Raw genomic sequence first — 25,090 nt, forward strand, 5'->3', positions numbered from 1 at the left:
GCCACCTGGAGGAAGGACATGGGCCCCTCAATATGCGAATATAATTTCTTTAAGAAAAGAGAAATTTAAGAAAAGAGAAATTGTAATTTCCTTTCCTGTTGTTCGGGTGATGACCAAAAAAAAAAAAAATCCAACTGGGCCATCCGTGTCATCTGCCATGAGGACTCCTACACTCAACAAAAATATAAACGCAACACTTTTGGTTTTGCTCCCATTTTGTATGAGATGAACTCAAAGATCTTTGAGTTCATCTCATACAAAATGGGAGCAAAACCAAAATGGGCCTCAGGATCTCAGGAGCTGAAAATGTCCCAGTTCTTGCATGGCCGGCATACTCACCGGACATGTCACCCATTGAGCATGTTTGGGATGCTCTGGACCGGCGTATACGACAGCGTGTACCAGTTCCTGCCAATATCCAGCAACTTCACACAGCCATTGAAGAGGAGTGGACCAACATTCCACAGGCCACAATTGACAACCTGATCAACTCTATGCGAAGGAGATGTGTTGCACTGCATGAGGCAAATGGTGGTCACACCAGATACTGACTGGTATCCCCCCCAATAAAACAAAACTGCACCTTTCAGAGTGGCCTTTTATTGTGGACAGTCTAAGGCACACCTGTGCACTAATCATGGTGTCTAATCAGCATCTTGATATGGCACACCTGTGAGGTGGGATGGATTATCTCAGCAAAGGAGAAGTGCTCACTATCACAGATTTCGACTGGTTTGTGAACAATATTTGAGGGAAATGGTGATATTGTGTATGTGGAAAAAGTTTTAGATCTTTGAGTTCATCTCATACAAAATGGGAGCAAAACCAAAAGTGTTGCGTTTATATTTTTGTTGAGTTAGAAGAACCCATGGGCATTGCCAGTTTGAATGAGGGTGATTGTCCTAGATCAAGATCAACATTGAGGCTTTAAATGACTTCTTGGATGTGGCCACCAGAAGTGTATCTGCATGTGGTGAAAGTATTGAATTTGTCAGTATTAGATTGTGTTGGCAGTGACATTCATTTATTTGGGCCATCAGCATTTGAAAGATTCCTAGGAAGAGCTTATGGAGTCATGATGTGAGGTGTCTGGTCATGCTGATACTTACTTGTGCAGAAGAATGATAGTCCAAGCCTTTTGCATCCTTGTGCTTCCTGTCTTACTGTATACTTGTGATACTTGGAGGCTAACCAGTACCCTAAGGTGATGATTGGATGTCATTGTACTAAATATCTTCAGAGAACGTTTGGGTACCGGTGGAACAATTTGTGTCAAATGAGTGGTTGATTATGGAAACTCAAGTTAGGTGTATCGGCTGCTTACCGAGGAAACATCAGCTACATTTTTGCCATTTGGAATTTGACTCTGGGCATCAACTAGCACGCAATGGCCTCAGTAACTGGAAAAAACCACAAGGAAACCCATGTTACACCTGGTGGTAGCAGTTAGATGGCTAATTTTGAGAAGTTGTCTGCCTTGGTAGCGGCTATCCAGGACCTGGGCCTCCCATATCTCGCCTGATACTTCTGTCAGAATGTTGGGAACCATTGTGGCTGATCCTCCAGTCAGATGAAAACCATTGAATCTCAGTGAGATTACAAAAATGATGAAACAACTTAAGGGTGCCTTCACACGTAATACGAAATATGCAAAAACAGGAAAAAATCCGTGAACCAAAAAAGAAATAGGAAACCACGAAACATTTCAGCTGCTGTTGGGAGGGCCGCACGGACGGACAGGCGTGCACGATACCACGGCGGCGGTTTCATGCACACTCGTGTTCGTGCGCATGAAGACAGTGTGAGCACGTGGAAAGTTGCGCACACAACAGCGGAGGAAAAAAATTTAAAAAACACCACAATTTATAATACTTAATTCCTGTTACAAAGAGTGGATTTAGCCTCCACTTAGACATACACCAGGAACTACTGAATGACGTGGATTACTGTTCTCTTTTATATTTTACATGAATTACCTGATACACTTGTCTCATGAAGAGCCGGCCGGCCAGGTATCATGTAGAGTCGGCTCCCATCTCATGAAGAGCCAGGCTTTCGCATCGTAAACACATCAGCAGTGATCTGCTGCAAGTGTGGTATGTGTTTTAATAATTACAATGTCGGGAAATTCCGCAATGACACACACCTTGCAGGGGCATCCCGTGGTGTGATTTCCTGCATGGCATGATATTCACCAGCATTGTGGTGCATTGACGTGCCGGCCAGCTGAAGCAGTACGTTTTAATTTATTCCCATGTGAGGACAGTATGCTGATGTCCGCGCTTCACAGTAGTTATGTGAAGTCGTATCTTACAAGACACTACAGGTGTTCTCGAGCTATGATTTGTGAGCACAGATATCTGAACAGCTGCACATCGCAGAGGGACACGCCCAGCTCTGTATGCGGACCTCGGCAGCTCACAGAACAAAAAGGCTCACTATCTGTACCTTGAGTCTGTGATTTTAATTTTATGTATTTATTATTATGTGTTTGTCCTGCATCTGTCTGATGTCTGTTTGTGTTGTAATGTAACACCTTGTGTGCCTGGTCACATCCAGCTGTCAGTCGGCAGTCAGCTGACAGACGCTGTATGTCCACAGCAAAGCGATCACACAAGAATGAGTTCACACCTTCACCCTTATATGTTTTATTTAATTTCCACTCTTTCTGTCTGTCATGTAAACTACAATTTACATGGTGGAAGTGACATCAGCCGGCCAGGCTGGCTTCACACTGTGATGTGCGCTCAGATGCTGGCCGGTCCTCATGAGGGCATGAGCGCCTGCTCACACATATGCATCGCATGTTCTTCAGCTGAGTCGCAGCACACAGCGGTCAGCTGGTCACAGACAGGTCGAATATAGTCACCTGCTGTCTACTATCATGCCAGGAGTGCGAACAGCCCCACCTTTTCTAAGTGTCCAGTGAGCGGTGTTAGATGTTCCTGTGTGGCATCTGGAATCTGGCTGACACTCACCAAAAGGGGGCTCGAATGAGCATGCGCAGGGCATTCACTGTCTTTTGGCAGCATGTGTGTGCGAATGGTTGTGTCGACAGGTGTACGAGGCATATGATTTTTCAGGAATGGCATGCAATTCCTCCTTCATGCGTTAGTCGGCTTCAATCGTGTTATGTGTGAAGTGGCCCTAAAGCAGGTAAAGTTGTAGTGATCTGTTATATTGGGACTGAACTTTTTGGGGGGCAGGTGGAGATGCTATTCTGCAAGAGATATGAGAAATCTTTTGTTTGGAAGACAGGTATCATCCCAACAAAGTGGAATAAAGAACTTTTTCCATTTTGGTAAGGGAAGGGTGACTGCCTGATTACAAACTATAAGGGTACCAGCGCGTTGCCCGTGGGGATTGGGTAGCATTTCTAAAATAGGTAGCTGACATTTTTAAAGGGTGGTAATAAATTATGCCACGTTTCTATAATGCTTTTAGAACCTTAGACCTCACGTTTTTAGAAGAAGAACTCAATCCTTTTATTTCCTGTTAATTACGGAAATTTTTAACGTTAATTTACTGTCTTAAAATATTTATAAACTGTTTAGGTTCTTGTTATCAAAGTTTGCATCAGGTTGTCTGTGATCTAAGTTACACACACACACACACACACACACACACACACACACACACACACACACACACACACACACACACACACACACACACAGAGCTTTTGGTCTGTTCTTCATTCTGCTGCTAGCAGGTGCTTTTAATTTGACACACCCACAAACAGAGATGTGGTGTAAGACATCAAAAGCACTGCACTTTTCACTCATGGTACCAGCAACATGACATTTAACTCACTCATAGTAACGGCAACATGACAATTAAACTGACTAAACTAACCGAACTACAAAAACGCAATGAATCAAGAACACTAACAACACTGTTTAACATGACCACAATAACAATTAAAACCCCAAACTCCCATGGTGCATTGCACCACAGTGTCCATTTTTCACTGGTTAGCTAATATTGCCAAAAATATTAGTCCTATCAACTCTAGTTTTCCCAGTGTTCATTCTTGTCCCAAAATACATAAGCATACCAAACAGCAAATGTCAGCTCTCCCCAGTTTCTCTATGATCAAAGCCATACAGACACACATGTGCGTGTGTCTGTATGGCTGTGTGTCTGTATGGCACACACACACACACAGGCCACTTGGCTATTATAATATAGATAACAATACTGTCTGCACCAGGCAAGGAAATTGAAAGGGTAATTTTCAGTAAGATTCAGTGAAATTGCTTGCTGACTAGTTACCAAAGGGGGTTAGTTTAATGCCCAAGATGTCAACCACTGACCTCATCCTTTGCAAGTATTTATTGAAGGCGACCAGTGTTAATTTTCAGTCAGTTTTGTTTCAAGAAAAAAACAAACCAAAAACCAAAAACAATACCCCTGCATTTGCTATATCAGGTGAGTGTAATTAAGAACATAATCAATCTGGATGATGCAGAAGTTAGAAATTGTACTATTGTGGGCATTCTGTTCCACATCTTACCTGTATTTTTTTAGGTGTTTGTGACCAAGAGAAGCAGATTTGTGTCTCCAAATCTTTGTATTCAGTACATAGAATAAGAACTGATTCAATTCATCTGAGTTGTCAGATTTCTATTTGTCATTCTAAATTCAATCTGTGAATTGGCTGTTGCATATTTTGCTTAGTATCGCCTACACACAGCCAAACTCACTGATACACTAAACCACACATCCAAATCATCTTATTAACTGGGACGATGTAGAAAGGAAACAAGGTCAGAAAACTGGAAAGAAGGACTTCATTCTGGACTACTTGGTGTCCATTTACAATAATCCAGGATAGGCTGCACTGTGATAAAATCCGAACAACTTCCTACGCCCGAGATAAGGCTGCTGCACACTTACAAGACGGGAAGCGATCTGGGATATCAGTCTTTCAAAGCAGGCCAGCGAAGCCAAGTGAGCTTCACTGATGTGGAGACCAGCGGCATTCTGAAGGGAAGGGGGTTGGTGGGAGCGGGGGGTGTGTGCTATAGAGCTCTCCATTCTTGCAAGAGCGACCATATTGATTTTAATTAAGACATTGCCTGTACACATCAAAAGCCACCTCAGATTAGTCTTTTGATCTACCTAAGCTCCTTATTACTGCACGAGGAACATGTTGAGATTGCAGTCCAACAATGAAACATCTCTCTGGTGGAAACGCACGCTGCTCCATGTTCATAACCTGCTCCGCGAGGCTGGCACTGACACAAGAGGCTGTCCGGATATACGAGCAGCTTCTTAGCGGTGTGTAGCTCAAGCAAATATGATGCTGAGATAAGGAAAAGAAGAAAGGAAACCAAGGAGGGAACAGACAATTATTTGGCTCAGTGTTTGAATCGGAAACTTCAATGAAACGATGGACACAAAGAACCTCGTGTGCTATTAGGTTTCTTCTCAAATACATTCTATCAAATGACATCAAAAGCAAACACTGGCTGTTAAACTATTTCAGTTATTTATTTGTCAAGGAAATGCTGACAAATACAAAAAAAAGACCATTCATTGTGCCTGTAAAACTAATTTATTTTTTTTTATATACAAGCACTATGATGTCAGGGTGTGTTTATTAATTGCAGATGTCTGCTGAAGATTGTAATGTTTTACTGAATGGATTTTTAAAGAATTTCAACACAATAACACAAAATCATGAAATGATACACATTCATTTCAAAACAATTCTGACGTAACCAATTCCGAGTTTATGAAACAGTAAACTGCACAGTAAACGGCATGTCACTTTATCACACCCAACAGTGTTGGGGCCACCATTGAGAAAACATTGGAGGCTTTAATAAAACATTTTTAATACCATGAGAGTTAAAACTGTGGCAAGTTTAATTTTAAAGTTTAAGAACAAAGTTGTAATATTACAAGATAAATGCAGAAATAGTTTAGGTACCGAGCAAAACCTCTAATACAACACTGATGTAACGGGGAAGGGTTCAGTAGTCCGATGGTTCACTAGTCTGTGTATGTGTTTACTCCAAATGAAGCCAAACATCGTAAGGTTGGATAATTGCTATTTTAATTAAATACCAAAGCCTTAATTATGTAATACTGTGTATGACATTTACATTGTATGATGCATCTTTATAACCAACAAAGTAAAAAAAGTGATGTTTTTTTTAATTAAAGTAACATTCACTCTCACATCACAGATGAAAGAAACGTCTTTTTAATTGAACAAAAAGCACATGTACTGTAAGTATACAGCTAGCTGTGCAGCCTACTGAAACTTGGCATCAAAATATATTCATTTAATGACCTGAACCTTCGGACTAGTGAACCTTCACACTAGTGGGATGTTCCAGATGTAACCTTTACCGAAATGAAATGTATGATATTTAGTAGAAATGGCACTTTGCCTTTTTGGCCAACAGACTTAGGTCTTGGAAATGGAAGAAACTGATAAACAACCTCATCTCAACCTACATGCAATTTCAATAACATCCTCCTAATTTTTATCATGCGTGTAATGATTAGTCCCTGAAACAAGCCCAGACATATCTAGGCAGGAGTATTACATAAGCAAAACAAAATAGCTTTTACTGTTGATCTGCACCATCAAAGTTAGTTAAATTCTAATGAGTTTTTTTTCCTCATTATACCCCTTCTTATTTTGGAGAAACTGCAGTTTATTGTTTTTGAGGTATTGTGGTAACAAATTGCAGGGGATGGGCCGAGTCACTGCATTTTGCACAGCATGTCAACAAAACCTAGTAATATTTTCAAACAGGTCATAATGTGGACCCTACCATGGATAGTCATTCATCAGTTTTAAAAAGTACTCGTCAACAGGTAATAAACAGAAAACTGTACACATTGCAACATCTATGAAATCAGTACTTTGATAGCACAAAAACAACATCTCATAAGAGTTCTGAACACACACACAAAAAGAATCACGATGCATGTAGTATGCTGTACCCAACACACTGGCATAGTTTTTACTGTTGCACTAGAAGCTTTGCTTGGTATATTTGAAAAGATGGTGTTGGTGTGTCAGCAGACAAACCATTTCCTTAAAACTCAGAAATTATAGTTCCATATACGTATGTCATATTAACACACAAGTAACATACACTCTCTTCTCTTTGTTCATCTTAATCACATCTTTTCCAATGAATGCATTTTACACACATTATTTTCTTGTAAAAATTATGGATTTATTCTCAAATTCTCAGGCTTTTTTTAAGGTAGCCCATTACTGTCTGTACTTTACAATAGCACACATATTAGCAATTTAGAGAAATAAAACATAAAAAAACAAGCATTCTTCATTCTTTTAAGGAATTCTATATAATGAAGACAAATTGTAGAACCATAAAGTGAAGAAAAACTGTTGCCTTGTTGACATCAGCGAGTTGTGTAGCCCTTAAAGGGTATTTTTACTGTGGCTTTAAACAACTAAAAACAAGTCCATTTAATCCCGCATTTTCAACCATACATTTTAAAGTCAGACATATAATTTGATTTCTGCTGAAGGCCTGATGACGACACAGAAATTCCAACTTTTTATTGGCTCGGCAGGGGTCAAGCAGTCAGCTGATTAAAGACTGAACACATCATTGTGACTTCAGAGCTGAGCCCACGTCTGCCAGAACATCAAAGCACATTTACAACTTAAAAATAAAATTGGTCTAAGATTAACAAAATATTAACCCTTGACAGACTGTACTATTAGTACCTGGGTCAAACAAAATGTGAAAATGCTTGTATAAAATGAAAGAAAAGTTTTCAAACCAATAAAAGAAGAATAAACAAAGCCGGGACACTCAACAGCATCTCGCATTATCCCACGTAAACAGCTTTAGAAATCAGCTTTATAAAGTTGAGGTCTTGTTCTTGAAAGAAAAGTTTCAACAACTTTCATATACACACAGAAAACAACTAAACCAAATCAAATCAAATCAATTTTATTTATATAGCGCCAAATCACAACAAACAGTTGCCCCAAGGCGCTTTATATTGTAAGGCAAGGCCATACAATAATTACGGAAAAACCCCAAAGGTCAAAACGACCCCCTGTGAGCAAGCACTTGGCGACAGTGGGAAGGAAAAACTCCCTTTTAACACTAAACAAAAAGAGAACGTGTGGACAAAAAATAACAGCAGTGTTCCAATACAAAATGAAACCTGTTAGCTGACTGTAATTTAACTCTTTCCATCATGGTAATGTCTAAATCCATCAGTTTTAAGTGTTACACTGCTGTCTCATATTAAACACTATAAAATAAAGAAAATATTACTGCAAAACAATAGGAATTTCCAAATTTAACTTAGTAGTAAACTAAAATTTTATGTCCTATCAAAAAAAAAAAAAAACAAACAAACCACAAACTATTAAAATATACGTAGCTACAAATGCAAGTTATTTGATAAGTCTGTTATTTTCAAGACTAATAAACAAGGCGTGGTGTTCACAACTCCACCTGATACTTCAATCTACTGTAAACTGTGACCCAAGTTGATCTGGGTCCAAATTCATGTTTTGGACCATCGAGGTGGTGTTTGATCTTACTGGGCCTTTCTGAGTTGACATAAATTTTGGCTTGAATGCTTGGATCCTATTGTTTTTTTGTTTCTTTTTGGCATGGGTAGGTCAGATCCAAAACTACTAAAACCTATTTTGACTGTACAACAGGCCCAACCTCAACAATTTTCTAATTACAGTGAAATGGCATTTCCAAGCTGGAGTGTTTGTCGTTTTTCTTTTCTAACTGAAAGAAACAGGTTTTCAATTATCAATATAGCTGCAAGCAATTCTACCTGTTGATTTAACTGGATATCATTTTGTCTGAAAATAATGTTGAGAACCAAAGCTGGCAGTAAGCATGAACAAAAGGATGCAGAGTGTAAAACTATACACCACACAAAAAAGGTAAATATTAAAGGCATAACTTTGTTAAATGTTAAAAAAAGAAGTACAGTACTGTTCTAGTGCGTTCACAGAGAGCCTTCATCAGATAAACTCCCCTCGGAAAGGAAGGGATTGAATGTTCTGTTGTTTCCAGCGCCAACGCAGCCTGGCCAGCGGCGAGTCTCTCAGGTTTTCAAATTCAGAGAAACCCAGCTGGTTAAGGATGTCGTAAACTCCGGCTCTGGCAGCCACCTACCACAGAAAGACACTGAATGTTAATGATGTCATTTCACATTTACAGCACACAGTCCAAAATTTGGAACACAAATGAAGATGCTCTTATTTTATCTGTCTACCAAAGCAAGGTGAATTTGAAATCAAATAATGACAAGCAGACTGAAGTGGAGACATTCAGCTTCGGTTTGATGGTATTTATGGAGAAATTAGGTGAACGGTGCAGAAATTGTGGAGGTGCATTAGTCAAAAAAAAGAAGTATTAAAATGCACAAAAACGTGGTGCACAAAAATTCATACACTTTTTTTTTGTGGAACCCGTAGATATCCCACATAAACTCATGGGCTACTTTATTAGGTACACTTGTTCAATTACTTGGCAACACAAATAGCTAATTAGCCAATCACGTGGCAGCAATTCAATGCATTTAGGCATCTAAACCTGGTGAAGACGACTTGCTGAAGTTCAAACTGAGCATCAGAATGGGGAAGAAAGGGGATTTAAGTGACTGAATGCGGCATGGTTGTCGGTGCCAGACAGGCTGGTCTGAGTATTTCAGAAATTACTCATCTACTGGGATTTTCACGCACAACCATCCCCAGGGTTTACAGAGAATGGTCCAAAAAAGAGAAGATATACAGTGAATGGCAGTTGTTGGATGAAAATGCCTTGTTGATGTCAGAGGTCAGAGGAGAATGGGCAGACTGGTTGAATGGGCGACTGTGTGATGCCATCATGTCAATATGGACCAACATCTCTAAGGAATGTTTTCAACACCTTGTTGAATCTATACCACAAAGAATTAAGGCAATTCTGAAGTCAAAAGGGGGTCCAACCCGGTACTAGCAAGGTGTACCTAATAAAGTGGATGTATGCCCAGCTGTGAGACGAAATCACCGTCAACAAAATGGTGAAACAACTCAGGCAAATTAAAAACTGGTAAGACAACTTTGACCTACGGTATTATTGCTATTCTAAGTCTAACTTGGCACCATATGAAGGTGGATTCTGGAATTGCCCAGCAAGATCAATTTGTCTGTCTGTTGGCCTACTCTAACTAAAGCTACAGTCACATTAGCTACAAGCAACAGCAAACAACAGAAGCAAAGCAACGACTTGCCGTACATTTTCATACAGAGTGGGCGTTTTACAGTGGCAAGAGATGACTACTTTGCCGCCAGCTAGGCAGGACTAAAATAGAACTGAAGTTTATTTTATGCAACTACTGAGCGATGTGACAAAGCAATTGCCAATCTGAGTCAACTGGGAGGTAAATCAGAAGTGCCTGACTCCGTGGTATAACTCACAAACTCGTCGCTTAAAGCAGATAACCCGTAAGTTGGAGAGGAAATGGCGTCTCACTAATTTAGAAGATCTTCACTTAGCCTGGAAAAAGAGTCTGTTGCTCTATAAAAAAGCCCTCCGTAAAGCTAGGACATCTTTCTACTCATCACTAATTGAAGAAAATAAGAACAACCCCAGGTTTCTTTTCAGCACTGTAGCCAGGCTGACAAAGAGTCAGAGCTCTATTGAGCTGAGTATTCCATTAACTTTAACTAGTAATGACTTCATGACTTTCTTTGCTAACAAAATTTTAACTATTAGAGAAAAAATTACTCATAACCATCCCAAAGACGTATCGTTATCTTTGGCTGCTTTCAGTGATGCCTGTATTTGGTTAGACTCTTTCTCTCCGATTGTTCTGTCTGAGTTATTTTCATTAGTTACTTCATCCAAACCATCAACATGTTTATTAGACCCCATTCCTACCAGGCTGCTCAAGGAAGCCCTACCATTATTTAATGCTTCGATCTTAAATATGATCAATCTATCTTTGTTAGTTGGCTATGTACCACAGGCTTTTAAGGTGGCAGTAATTAAACCATTACTTAAAAAGCCATCACTTGACCCAGCTATCTTAGCTAATTATAGGCCAATCTCCAACCTTCCTTTTCTCTCAAAAATTCTTGAAAGGGTAGTTGTAAAACAGCTAACTGATCATCTGCAGAGGAATGGTCTATTTGAAGAGTTTCAGTCAGGTTTTAGAATTCATCATAGTACAGAAACAGCATTAGTGAAGGTTACAAATGATCTTCTTATGGCCTCGGACAGTGGACTCATCTCTGTGCTTGTTCTGTTAGACCTCAGTGCTGCTTTTGATACTGTTGACCATAAAATTTTATTACAGAGATTAGAGCATGCCATAGGTATTAAAGGCACTGCACTGCGGTGGTTTGAATCATATTTGTCTAATAGATTACAATTTGTTCATGTAAATGGGGAATCTTCTTCACAGACTAAAGCTAATTATGGAGTTCCACAAGGTTCTGTGCTAGGACCAATTTTATTCACTTTATACATGCTTCCCTTAGGCAGTATTATTAGACGGTATTGCTTAAATTTTCATTGTTACGCAGATGATACCCAGCTTTATCTATCCATGAAGCCAGAGGACACACACCAATTAGCTAAACTGCAGGACTGTCTTACAGACATAAAGACATGGATGACCTCTAATTTCCTGCTTTTAAACTCAGATAAAACTGAAGTTATTGTACTTGGCCCCACAAATCTTTGAAACATGGTGTCTAACCAGATCCTTACTGTGGATGGCATTACCCTGACCTCTAGTAATACTGTGAGAAATCTTGGAGTCATTTTTGATCAGGATATGTCATTCAAAGCGCATATTAAACAAATATGTAGGACTGCTTTTTTGCATTTACGCAATATCTCTAAAATCAGAAAGGTCTTGTCTCAGAGTGATGCTGAAAAACTAATTCATGCATTTATTTCCTCTAGGCTGGACTATTGTAATTCATTATTATCAGGTTGTCCTAAAAGTTCCCTAAAAAGCCTTCAGTTAATTCAAAATGCTGCAGCTAGAGTACTGACGGGGACTAGAAGGAGAGAGCATATCTCACCCATATTGGCCTCTCTTCATTGGCTTCCTGTTAATTCTAGAATAGAATTTAAAATTCTTCTTCTTACTTATAAGGTTTTGAATAATCAGGTCCCATCTTATCTTAGGGACCTCGTAGTACCATATCACCCCAATAGAGCGCTTCGCTCTCAGACTGCAGGCTTACTTGTAGTTCCTAGGGTTTGTAAGAGTAGAATGGGAGGCAGAGCCTTCAGCTTTCAGGCTCCTCTCCTGTGGAACCAGCTCCCAATTCAGATCAGGGAGACAGACACCCTCTCTACTTTTAAGATTAGGCTTAAAACTTTCCTTTTTGCTAAAGCTTATAGTTAGGGCTGGATCAGGTGACCCTGAACCATCCCTTAGTTATGCTGCTATAGACGTAGACTGCTGGGGGGTTCCCATGATGCACTGTTTCTTTCTCTTTTTGCTCTGTATGCACCACTCTGCATTTAATCATTAGTGATCGATCTCTGCTCCCCTCCACAGCATGTCTTTTTCCTGGTTCTCTCCCTCAGCCCCAACCAGTCCCAGCAGAAGACTGCCCCTCCCTGAGCCTGGTTCTGCTGGAGGTTTCTTCCTGTTAAAAGGGAGTTTTTCCTTCCCACTGTAGCCAAGTGCTTGCTCACAGGGGGTCGTTTTGACCGTTGGGGTTTTACATAATTATTGTATGGCCTTGCCTTACAATATAAAGCGCCTTGGGGCAACTGTTTGTTGTGATTTGGCGCTATATAAAAAAAATTGATTGATTGATTGATTGATTGATTTTGGGAAAGCTCAAGGTCAAAAAAATGATTTTAAACTGTATTTGGACAAAATATGGCACACACATGGATTACATAACTGCCCTGGCAAGGTCAGCCAGAGGTCAATCATTTGGTTGAATGTCAACCTCACTGGGGTCAAATGTCATGTAGCCCTTACTGCCTTCATGCTGACGGGTACTAATAACTCATCTAATAATGTCAGAGAGAGATGTACATTTTCTCTTTTGGACATTTTTAGCCTTTAGGGAGAGAAAGAAGATGGAGAACGCGAAATGGGAAAACACGTGCAACAAAGGTCATCCGTGCTGGGACTCGAACCTGCGGACGCTGCAAACTGCATGTGGCAGCGTGTGCTAAGCGTCTTAACCCTCTTGGCCAGCGCACCTAAAGATTAAATAACTAATCTGTTCCTTAGAAAGTGATGCTCCTGTCAAAGAAACTCAACACTTCTCTTTTGTTTCACATTAAAACCAGAAAAGAAGAACAGTCCACTTTCTGGGCAGCTGGACCAATTTTAAAATTAAGCATTTGCGCAGGAAATGTTGCAATTCATTGACACCAGCTTTAAACATAAAAACTGACGCAGAACACAGTTGAATTAATTAGCTTATTTAAAAGAGATGTGGAAAAGAGAAGCCCGCAGTGAAGCGATGAGTATGACATCACTTTCCCATGTCGATGGAATTATTGTTGTTCAGTGTGACAGTTGCTATGTTACTGCTGCGTGCAGTAATTTGAAACTGGAACAGGTTAAACTTTTAGCCAAGTTTAAGGACTTTATGTTGTTGGCTCACTGAAACTCAAGAATACGTCAGGTTTCAAGGTTCACATAGTGTTTGTGTGCAAAATCATGATGTACAGCTGCAGCTGGAAGGGATCCCTTTGTCACATTTATTTAGTTTTTTCAGTGATTCTCAGATGAAAACAAAGTAACAAACCAACCAAGGACCACCTGTTCTTTTTTTTTTGGTGGGGGGGGGATGCATAAATCTTGATTTGTAAAATGGTATTAAAGTAGCATAAATAAAAGTGACATACATGTACCTTAGTAGTGTTTAGTCCAAGTAACTAGTAGTTAGCGGTGAGAAACATCTGGCCACAAAGAGAAACAACACAAATACGCCCAGACAGTGTCTGGCACACAAAAGGTTAAAGATTAAAAAATGTCATTATAACTGTTACAGCTTTCCCAGGTTACTGTGACTGAGAAGCTTCAACTGTATCCGTTAGCCTACAAGACAATGAGAAAGTTAAGAATTTTTTTGTTGCTTTATCCTTCATTATCGTATATGACATCGCTATCTTGCATTTGTAGAAAGGAAAACACAACCTCATCTGCAAATCTGCAGCTGGTGTTACAGATTCAGACGGCTGCACATCAAAGTTACAATCCTAAACACAGTGTTCTGTGAGGAATGAAACTAACACCAGCAGACACGACTGTGCACAATGAAAATAGTTGAAAAAGCCTCCAATGCATGGCTGGAGAAGAATCAGGTTTCTTAATATGCAACATGCAGTCCAAAGGTTAATTTATGCTCAATGCCAAACATATGGACACAACCTTCTGTGCACATTTTATCCATAATTGTCTCAGTCTTATGAAAGCTTATGGATACAAACTAAACAAAGCAATGCTGCTGGAAATTGTGAGGACATTATAACCAAAGTTCAAGCAAGACACTACCTAAAAGGACATGAAGGAAGATCACTGATAATGGTGGAATATTTTGAGTGGGGTGTTTCATACTGTACATAATCATGTTGTGAAGTATTTAATTTTCTCACATACCACATCTTCTGCACCACTGTCTATATTTTTTGCAGTAGAAGCATTATGCCTTATGAGTTCTTTGATGATCATCATTTTGTCAGAAACCTTCAACTGCTGTAATTCGATATTCTTCTTAATATCTGCACCAATGTAAAGAACGCAATGAAGTATGTGGGCAATAAAGGTTACACCATGTGAAAGGTGCATATCGTGTACGTAAATGAGACACACATGAGGCTTTAATTTTATTGATGACATTCTTAAAGCTTCAAATACAGTTAAACATCAACATGATATCAACATGAAGATGAAAACCTGCCCCAAAATGGCTCTTCTATTGGTTACACAAGAACTGCAACCTTATGCAACCTAAGCCTTGGGGCAACTGTTTGTTGTGATTTGGCGCTATATAAATAAAATTGATTGATTTGATTTATTCTGGAAGAGGAGTCGAGATTATAAAGACCTGTGTTAGGTGCATCAACCCTTGACAAGGTTTCCCAGGATGGTCCTGGATAAGGGATGGATAAAACACGGCTCAACAGCGACCCCACCCCCCACCCCCCCAACCCCCACACACACACAAAATATATTATCAAAAATGTAAGAGAATGACCTCAGCCAGAACAGGGAAATGCCTGTAAGCACCTTAATTACTGGGGTGTGGTTCTGCTCAGCCCAAATATATTTACAAAGAGCCACTAAGTGGGCCAACAATCCACAAGGATGGACAGAAGGGTCAAGAAATATGGGTGTACACCATGGGGTGCTAATTCACAAATGGAAATGTACTCAAAGTCAAAGCTCTCAACTGACCAGTTGGTGTACGTCGAAACCCTCACGTATGGTCATGACCATTGGGATCCTGTGTAGATAACATGTACCACAAATGGTGAGGGTTCCTTATTCTGAGATCTTACACCATCACTCTGCCCATCCCTGAGAAAACTGGATCCACACAGCACTGTGTATGTGTTGCCCACTGTTGTAAATCCAGTGCACCCATTTTCTCCTTCCTCAAAGCCCAGTCTTTCTCACTCTGTCTGTCAGTGAAGCACTGATCAGAGTCGCTGTAATATGTCAGAGCACAGATGGCAGTTCAGAGTTTGTTCAGAGTTTAATCCCTGCAGCTTTTCGACACGGTTTCCAAAGGTGGCTGTGCTCATAACTGCTGTCAAACATTCAGAAATGAATGGTTTATTTCACAGATTAAAGTGTTTCCTCCTCGGGTGCTGCTCTGTCTCACTCTGCAGTTCAGGCAGAGATGATACCTTCATGTGTTTTGGAGGTGTGTCATCCTTCAGGGAGAAGGTGGGGTGGGGCTCAGTTTTGATTAAATTCTAGCTGAAGTTATATTTAACAAAAACTTCACTGTTAAAATGCAAGCTTTTTTTTTTATCTTTGAATGTCAAGGAGCAATTTTTTTTTTTGCCCAAAGTTTCAAGTTAAAAGGAGATAAAACAACCAAACAATTAAACATGAATAAATCTCTTTTATGTTTGAGTATATAATTTAAAAATGTATAAAAGTAGGCTGTTCCATATGGTCATTATACATTAATTATTAATTAACAATACAAGGACTATATCATTACTAGGATATGAAATTACCTATATCGTGATATGAGGTTTTTTCCTTCATATGGTACAGGCTTAGTCAAATGATATGTCACAAAACATTCAGCTGCTGTCTGCATTAATTAAGGAAGATGTCAGATGTCAGAATCTGACATCTACTTGGCAGATTTTGACTCCTATCGACTTAACAAAAGTCTGACATTATTCTCACTGCATATTATATTTTTGCACTAGATATTTTCATGAAATGCTCCAAACGCAAAATAAAATAAATTAAATCATACCAACACATAAAATCATTTTCTGTCTTATACTGACTGAATCATCATTATTAATAAAAGCACTGTCTACCAAGTGACGGGAGGAGCTCGGAGTCGAGTCACTGCTCCTCCACGTCGAAAGGAGTCAGTTGAGGTGGCTCGGGCATCTTTTCCAGATGCCCCCTGGATGCCTCGCTGGAGAGGTGTTCTGGGCACGTCCCACTGGGAGGAGGCCCCGGGGAAGACCCAGGACACGCTGGAGGGACTACATCTCTCGGCTGACTTGGGAACGCCTTGGGGTTCCCCCGGAGGAGCTGAGGGAGGTGTGTGTGGATCGGGAGGTCTGGGCGGCTTTGCTTGAGCTGCTGCCTCCGCGACCCGACTCCGGATAAAGCGGAAGAAAATGGATGGATGGATGGATGGATGGCTGGATGGATGGCACTGTCTACCAAACTGTTTTGCATGAAATATAGAATTTTGTTAAATGAAATATAGAACCATACCAAATTATCACACATTTGAGGACTTTAAAAATGACTGATAGTACATCATGCAAAGAGCTAAAGGATCATATAACAATTATCACATATGTAGCAACACTCCTTGGGAAAGATTTTTGTAAATTTTGGTGTCGACCTGGCCTCATAAGTTTTCATTGAACCTCTTTAATTTCTTGAACAATATGAAATAGGTTTCATCTTTTCGTTAACATTCTTGCATTAAGATGTTACAAAGGTATGATCAGAAAACACTCTGTATTAATGGTTGGTTGTTATTACCTTGGTGAAGGAAGGTATTGTCTCATTGCTCTTCTACTTTGTACTTGGATCATAGATCATGCATTTAATATCTATGCGGTGGAAAAATTCTCTGAAAATGTATTTTATTTGGTTATAGTGTGTTTGCCTTCATAAATCACTGGGCTTTCAAAGGGTGGCTGGTGAATTCTGGAGGGGCTTTAAATCTGAAAAGGTACTGACTAGTAGACAAACACTCTTAATGTCTACCCCTAAATGCTACAAACCATCTCTTTTTCTGTCGCTCATGCATGCTGGAAAGATATCTTCAATATCTACAGCCACAACACCCATGGGACGAAATCAATACCGGACCAGGCTGAACCACCAGCTGAGTGCTGGAGAATTAGACCCCAGAAGAAGTTCAATGAATGACTCAATGGGCATCATGTTGCTGGAAATGCTTTGCCATTTACCCTTACCCTCATTTCCTGAGGCAGTGTGCACATGCGGGGAGGAATATGAAACAGGAGCAATGTTTATGCATGGACGTAAATAAGAGTATTGTCTGCATACACCTGGATTATCTGGCTTCAGGGATGAATACCTCTGTGTTTATGTTCTTGAGGTAATCCTACATGAAATGCTGCTCGGAGACTCTGACAACACACCGTCTGGTACTGTCACGTGAATCATAGCGATACTGGAACAATTGAAAGGAATAATGGTTCAAAATGTCACTTACTCTCAGAATGATTATAGCTTTGTTGGCCAACATTGTGCAGAAATAAACATGAGGTACCACAGAGAGTATCAATGATCTATTTGCTGACCATGCAAAATCATTAACGTGTTTTACTTTGCAGAACGCCTCACGCTAAGCAAAACCCTCATGTCGCCCTCATTTGATGTAAACCCGTTTATTACAAATGGATGTGCTGATGGACCTTAAAGTAAAGTCAAGCTTATGTCTGAAGCTGAATGGCATTCTGTGGGAACAAGTGAGTGGGTGGGTGCAGCGGAACCATTAGTCAGTAGATGGGCCTCCCCGGAGAAAGTTTGGAATTGCGCTGTTAAAAGGAACACTTAACCTGAGTCATAGACTCCACAGCACCAGCTGTCTAAACAGGGGATGTGTCAAGGAACCGGAGTTCTCTGCAGTGGCCTTCACACACTCTGAGATCATCAGCCTTCAGGATGCTGACTTGTCTTTATTCGATTAACGTTAGGCACTGATGCCACTCATAGCCGCATTAACCACCCTACCGAACCACGCCAGGTCTTGGATGGCAACCACCCAAGTAGACAACCCTGAGTTCTGGATAGCAACCACCCACGCAGACAACCAGTCCATCCCCACTTCTTGAAAGTAGCCGTGTATCTGCCATAGCCAGGTGAAAAGGGTGCATCTCCTTGGCCTTTTCTTGTTGTTCAGATCTTCAACACTGAGGCATTTGCATCATGTATCAAATTTCTCAGTGACGACTAAAATTTTGTAGATGACGTTCCCTGACAATGCAAGTGATACGCTTCACCTGAGGCTCAGTAACCATTTGTTTGAGAGAACGTCACTCCAGCTGTAACCAATGATTCCCAAAGACATCTACTCATCACTGATGCCACCGATTAGCATCCGAGCCTCACAACCAAACCGTAAGACAGGAAGCCCCAAGACCCGAAAGTCCTAGACCTTTATTCTTCTGCAACTTTTGAACATTTTGGATTTTCCTGTCCTACACCTGTATTAATGTTAAGTCATGAAGGCCAAAGTAAACTTCATGCCAAATCTGGTGCTTTTGTCCAAGGACTAACAATAATTTCCTTTAGCCAACTGACTGTAACCAGCACAGTCATACGTCTTTCATCTTGTCTTGAAGAGATCAAAAACTCCAACACTCATTAGGTAGCAGGAGGAAGGGGAGGGGCCAAGCATTAAGGAGGCTCTGGCCATTCCCACAGTCAGCTATCTGAAAGAGGTGAACACACCAGACCAAGAGGACAGGGAGGCCTCTGTGCCAGACATCAAAACAGCTGGACTGACTGATAGGTAGCTCTCCTCCAGGCATCTGTGGAATGACCTGAACACAAGTCATACCATTGTACAAAGGGCTACACTTTGGATTATGAAAACTCGAGGTCACTTCCAACACCTCCTCTGATGTCTCTGCTCTTGCTTAATAGCAAGAGGCAATCTTCCTCTAATGACGTCAGCAACCGTGTTTCATTAACGTACACGTAAAAAAGATGTATCCCCTTCCAATGGCAGCTTTTTTATCTTCAATTATACAGACAAGTGTCATCTGGAAACAAGCCATAACGAGAAGCTTTGGAGATACAAGTGCAGACAAAACACGGCAGAAAACGTTACTTTGTGCAAATGGTTCAAATGAAGAAATCGAACGTGTGAAATGATAAATGCTGCTGATCTTTAAGACTATTATGTGACTGGATGTACATATTAAACTGGTCCATGCACACAGGTGCACAACGTGCACAGTTCTGTGAATCTGCTTCTGCTTCAATGCTGTATAATAATGATTTACAATAAGTTGTCAATTGTGGGACTTCATGAAGTAATTATTCTGAGACTAGTAACAAATGCTCCCATCACTATGGCTGTTAACTTGGTTAGCATTATTTCACTGCTCTTAGTTTGACCTGACTTTATGGTTACTGATGCTGTGGCTACCACTGCTTGTGTTGTTTTATTTTTTGCTTGTGTTGTTTTCGCTTTTGCTTTTATACACATCACAATGGAGCTGAAATTAAACAATGAAGATGGCCTTTTAGTGACGACTTTTCACTTTAATTTAAAGTGCTAAACAGAAGTAGCACCCCACAGATGTGCCGACACGTCCAAATCAACTTTCTGTTAGAATTCTCTTAATTAATCAGTGAAAGAATGCCACAGAGACTGTGACCACTTTCTAAAACCACAACTTCTTAGCTGTAGTTTTCACCTTCCCTCAAGACGATCAGTAACTCATAGCCAATTTTAGAAACTGCAAAATCTCACATGGTCTTGCGACGTCAGTGCTACTCTGTGCTTTCAACGGCTGCAGCGTCTGTCAGTCTGAGATTCTCAGCGAAGAATTTTGGCCATGCAGATGTCAGAGCTTTTGTGACTGAGGGATTTTATTCATATGATAAGTATCTAGGTGAAAATAGAAGACATCCAGCAGACACTGGTAAGTGATTTTTTTTTTTTTTTTTTTACAAACATACAGAGGTGGAAAACCCCAAATTTGGTGAGTAAACGTCCTGCCGTGTATTGCTTCTACATCTGCACTTAAAACATTTAACTGACTAGCTCATTTACTAACTGCCTGAAGAGTTGAACTGATTAAAATCAGATGGTTTAGTGGGTGGATAGAACAAATATGAGGGTGGACTTTAACTCACTGATGCTGAGATTTTCCACCTTTTTCCTGAAATATACCAACTCTGTGCAGGCGGCACTGCACAGCACATTTTATTTTTTAGACATTTATTATATATCAATCTCAGATCTTTTTCATGTATTACACTACTTTTGTGACCCAAAGACTTTAGTAAACGCATTTATGGCACCAAAACAGTTCATCCACATTTATAAAGCTGTATTTTAACAAAATACTTGAAGATTTTCTAAAAACACAATTCATATTTTCAGATTTAGAGCAACATTATATCTTTACAATTCAGAAAGCTGAAATTGAACATTTTGATATGTAAGGGCCCCTTCACCCATAGTGTGAAGTTTGGACGAAGTGCACACTTAGTGCGCATGACGCAGGAATCGTGTGCAAACCGTGCAATGTCATCCCTGTCGCCAACACCTCGTATAACCTGTTGCTACAACTATTTGCACACACAAGCACTTGAAAGACAGAGTGTGCGCTTTGCAAACCCATCAGACCCTCTCGTGGCAGGTATCAGCAAAATTCCAGGTGGCACGCATGAACACCTAACATCGTTTGCATGGCACTTAGAAAATGTGTGGTCAGTCGCACTCTTGGCATGACAACAGACTGCAGACAACCAGTGTCGTACTGCTGTGAAGTTTGTCTAAGTTCCCCACAAGTATGACTTTGCAAACACACACCCTGACACGTGGGTGTGTGCGCTCCACTCACGGGAGGCGTGGCTTCCGACAGAAGCATCTGTGGTGATCTGTCATTCTGGACATTCCAGCTATACAACACCTACTGTGTTTGGACAGTCATGGACTAACAACTGACCACTGTGAGGCACGTGTGTCTGATGGCTGTATTTGTGTGGACATAAATAAAAACATATATCACCGTGGTGGCGACAAGTTTCAGCAAGCGAGCACGCACATGGAACGGACACTGACACACCCCCAGGTTGAAACGGACCGTCAGATCAGACCACGCAGTGAGCGATCTGACCATCATGTCATCCATGTGAGCTCTGTTACACATGACGTGGTGTCTGTGCTGTGGCACGCCGTCCACAAGATACGCGTGTCGGGCAGAACACGTGACCGGCCGAATGGACGCACCTAACCAGTAGATATGGACATGATCAGAGCACACTGCTTCTAATTCATGTCATTTCATGACTGTATGTCTGTGACCATGGGTCATCACCACAGAAACAGACGGATCATATTTGTATTGCTCGCTTGATAAATGTGGTGTTTTTATATGGTGTGTAATTTAAAAAATGTTTTGTAATACTTCCATGCCCTTCCTGATATGAGGCAGATTCCTGCAGCTTAAAAAGAACAGCTCTGTAGCTCAGTGGTAAAGTCTCTGGCTGGGAAACAGAGGTTTTGAAAGGCGTGAGTTCGCATCCCGGATGGTGTGTTTTTTCTTTTTGCTTTTTTATTATTCCACATAAGCAGCGCAATATAACAATATAACATTCTTCTTTAATAAAATCCTCTCACATATGTGTCAAAAGATAACAGGATAACTGCTAATTCAGTGCTGACAGCTTTTGTAACTGTGGTTTTAAGTGTACAGCCAGTGATGGTGATGACCCCTCACTGAAGCCTCCGGCGCTGCAATTATTCATTAGTGTTGCTCCCATGGACACTGATGATGGCTTAATGATTGTGCACTGGAGTTGGCTGGAGATGTCTGGTTGGGCCAAAGCCACAAATGGATGAAAGTGGGACAGTTCACACCGGCACAATGTGAGGAACGTGTACTCAGTATGTCGCACGTATACTGCATTATAAAAGGCAATTAAATAAATTCATCTTACTTTTAGTCATGTGTGAACAGAAAAAAACAATCTCAACAGTGGAAGCTGACTTGAACAGGTGAGAGTTTTTCAGGAATTCTCTGGCTTTTTAATCAATTAATTCAAATTCCATTCAGTTAGTTTGTGAGGAGTGTGGTCTAAAAACACAAATGAAATGACACAACTTTGCCTCAATGAATGACTGGTTAAATGAAAAGAAAGAAGAACATGGATGAGAATATTCCACTACAAATATTCCAAAACAAAAAAAATTACCAACCACATTGATGAGTGATCAGTAAGGGCCCCTTCACACATAACACGATTGAAGCCGAATGGCACTCGTGAAAATTCCGAGCCCCACTCAAAGTCCTCATACAGCAGTCGCCACATTCATTCGGGCAGAGCACATGCACTCTACATTTGCGTGCCGCTCGCGTCGAAAACCTATTCGTACAATGGGCAAGATGAGATCGCACTGCCATCTGATCATGCTTACAACATTCGCACGGCATGTCGAACGCAGGTCTGACATATCGTGCCATGGCTGAGGGGCTTTTCAACATCATTAGCAATGTTGAACCATGGCCGAATGGCACAATCGAGTCAGCCTTCACACCAGCGGCTGAATGATAGCAAATTCCAGGCGAGTGGCCATTCAACCCAGAGTCTGCCAGAGTCCAGGCGCTACGTACGAACATCTAGCACCACTCACACGGCACTTAGAAAAGGCAGGACCATTCGCGCAGCCAGCACAACAGTAGAGAATAGGCGACCACTTTGAAGCTGGCAGCGCGGCAGGCCCCACATTTTCTAAGTGCCCCTTAAGTGTGCCATCACCAAGCAACACAAATGGTGTGTGATTGTGCTGTAACCCCCCCCCACCCCCACAACACAAATGGCATGCGGTGAGTGCGTGTGTCCCCCTGCCATTCAACACAGATGGCATGTGAGTATGTCACCCCCCCACACCACGACGAGACTATAGCTGGGGTGCGACTGAGGTTGCGAAGGGTGGCTGCAGTGCAGTGTGACGGCTGTCAGCAAAGCGAGCACAGCTAGATGGCAGTCATGTCCATGATGGAACAGCTGACAGCTGTGGAACACCATGGCATATCACAAACCTACACAACCACAACAGAGATGAAAATAAGAACCCAGCCTGCCTGCGTGTCACAGCGCCATTGTGCCATCTGACCAGACAAGCACGTCACGTGACACGCAATCACATCATCCACATGGTCCGTCCGTCATGTGCCAGCCTGACTGACAGCCTCATAAAAAAATCAGCGTGGCCACACAACCTGGAGACATAAGCCCATCCATGTGAGCGCGCTGCTGCAATTGGAAGGTGGGCATGTCGATAATGTGATGTCTGTATTGATTGACATGATCACGCACACACCCACTACAGCTATGCATTTGCTCCTAGGACCATGGTTGACATGTAGTCATGTCATGGGTTGGATGTCATTCGAAACTAAGCAGGGAGGGGGCTGACAACCCCACACGGTCAGTGCTGCATTCCTGCAGCTTGCGCCACTCCACACCTCAGCCGCGACGTCAGCAGAACACAAAGCTGGGGAACACATATTTGTTACATGTGCTCCAATCACCCATGTGTAAGGCACGGTGCTGCACGCGTGTCTGCAAACGATGATGACATGTGGAAAAATAAAAACAAACTGAATCGCTCCAACCACGTCTCAGCGTGCACAGCTATGGGCTGCACTTGACCACTGTATCATTAATATGCACAGCTGGTGAACACATATCATGCCATGCAGAATATCGACTGACAAGACGCCACCGTGATGCGTGATCGGTGAGCTCTCCTCATATGGTAATAAATAAAACCACATATCACCTTTGTAACACAGTCACCAGGGCATCAGTGTGCACTGGACAGAGGGACACGCGGAGCCGGCTGATGTGTTCAGGATATGAGTGCATCTGATCATTCAAAGGAAGAAAAAGTCATCCATGTCAGTTCATTACCTCCTTGTCCAGGAGGAGAATAATTCTTGTATTGTCTGCTCTTCATAACAGGAATTCAATATTAAAAATTGCTTCATTTTTTTTTTACAGTGAGAACAGAATCATTACCAGTAACGTGATTGTCTTACATTTAAACAGTACATTCATTGTTCTTATAATGTTCTGTGCTCGCTCATTATTTTGTCCTTATTACACAGTTTTGTTGATTTATGTACATTTGTCCAGCATGTGATTGCTGCGGCTGCTGTGTGAGCGTGATGTGGTGTCACACTTTCCATGTGCTTGCACTGTGTTCGTGTGCACGCACACGAGCATGCAGGACACTGTCGTTGCAAGATCTTTCACGCCTGTCCGACCGTGTGTCTCTCCCAACAGCGGCTGGAATTTTTCACGGCTTACCAATTCAATTTTATTTTCTATTTTTTGGCTGGTTTCTGCTTCTTTTGTCCAACTTCATGCTATATGTGAAGGGGCCCTAAAGGAAATGGTAAAAAGTCAAGATTGTCACCGACTTCCATTTCTGGTACTGTTTCAGACAACCACATTCTGTAGTCCCAATAAATGTTGCAGTGTTGAAGTGCAGTCCTGATGCACACCCATGATGAAGCAACACAAGATCCCACAGCATAAGAATAAATAAATAAATAAACAGATTTGAGGCTTGTTTCCTTTTAATTTCCAAAATATTTCAAACTATAAATAGTTGTTATAGTGCCATCATCAGGAGAAC

At 41.1% G+C, this 25,090-nt stretch overlaps 1 protein-coding gene across 5 annotated transcripts in view; it reads right to left on the reverse strand.

Annotated features, from left to right (window-relative positions):
• Positions 1-8,932: 8,932 nt before the first annotated feature.
• The window catches only part of pald1a (phosphatase domain containing paladin 1a), a 223,924-nt gene continuing 207,766 nt past the window's right edge, over positions 8,933-25,090 (reverse strand). For 4 of the 5 annotated variants that reach the window (XM_034193260.1, XM_034193258.1, XM_034193259.1 and 1 more), the window contains exon 20: positions 9,002-9,151. In XM_034193260.1, the coding sequence (XP_034049151.1) occupies positions 9,002-9,151 (150 nt within the window). Of the gene's footprint in view, positions 9,152-25,090 lie in introns of all 5 variants that reach the window. The other variant, XM_034193256.1, reaches the window with a different exon arrangement.

This window comes from Thalassophryne amazonica, chromosome 18 (assembly GCF_902500255.1).
Source record: "Thalassophryne amazonica chromosome 18, fThaAma1.1, whole genome shotgun sequence".
In the NCBI taxonomy this organism is placed as follows: domain Eukaryota; kingdom Metazoa; phylum Chordata; class Actinopteri; order Batrachoidiformes; family Batrachoididae; genus Thalassophryne; species Thalassophryne amazonica.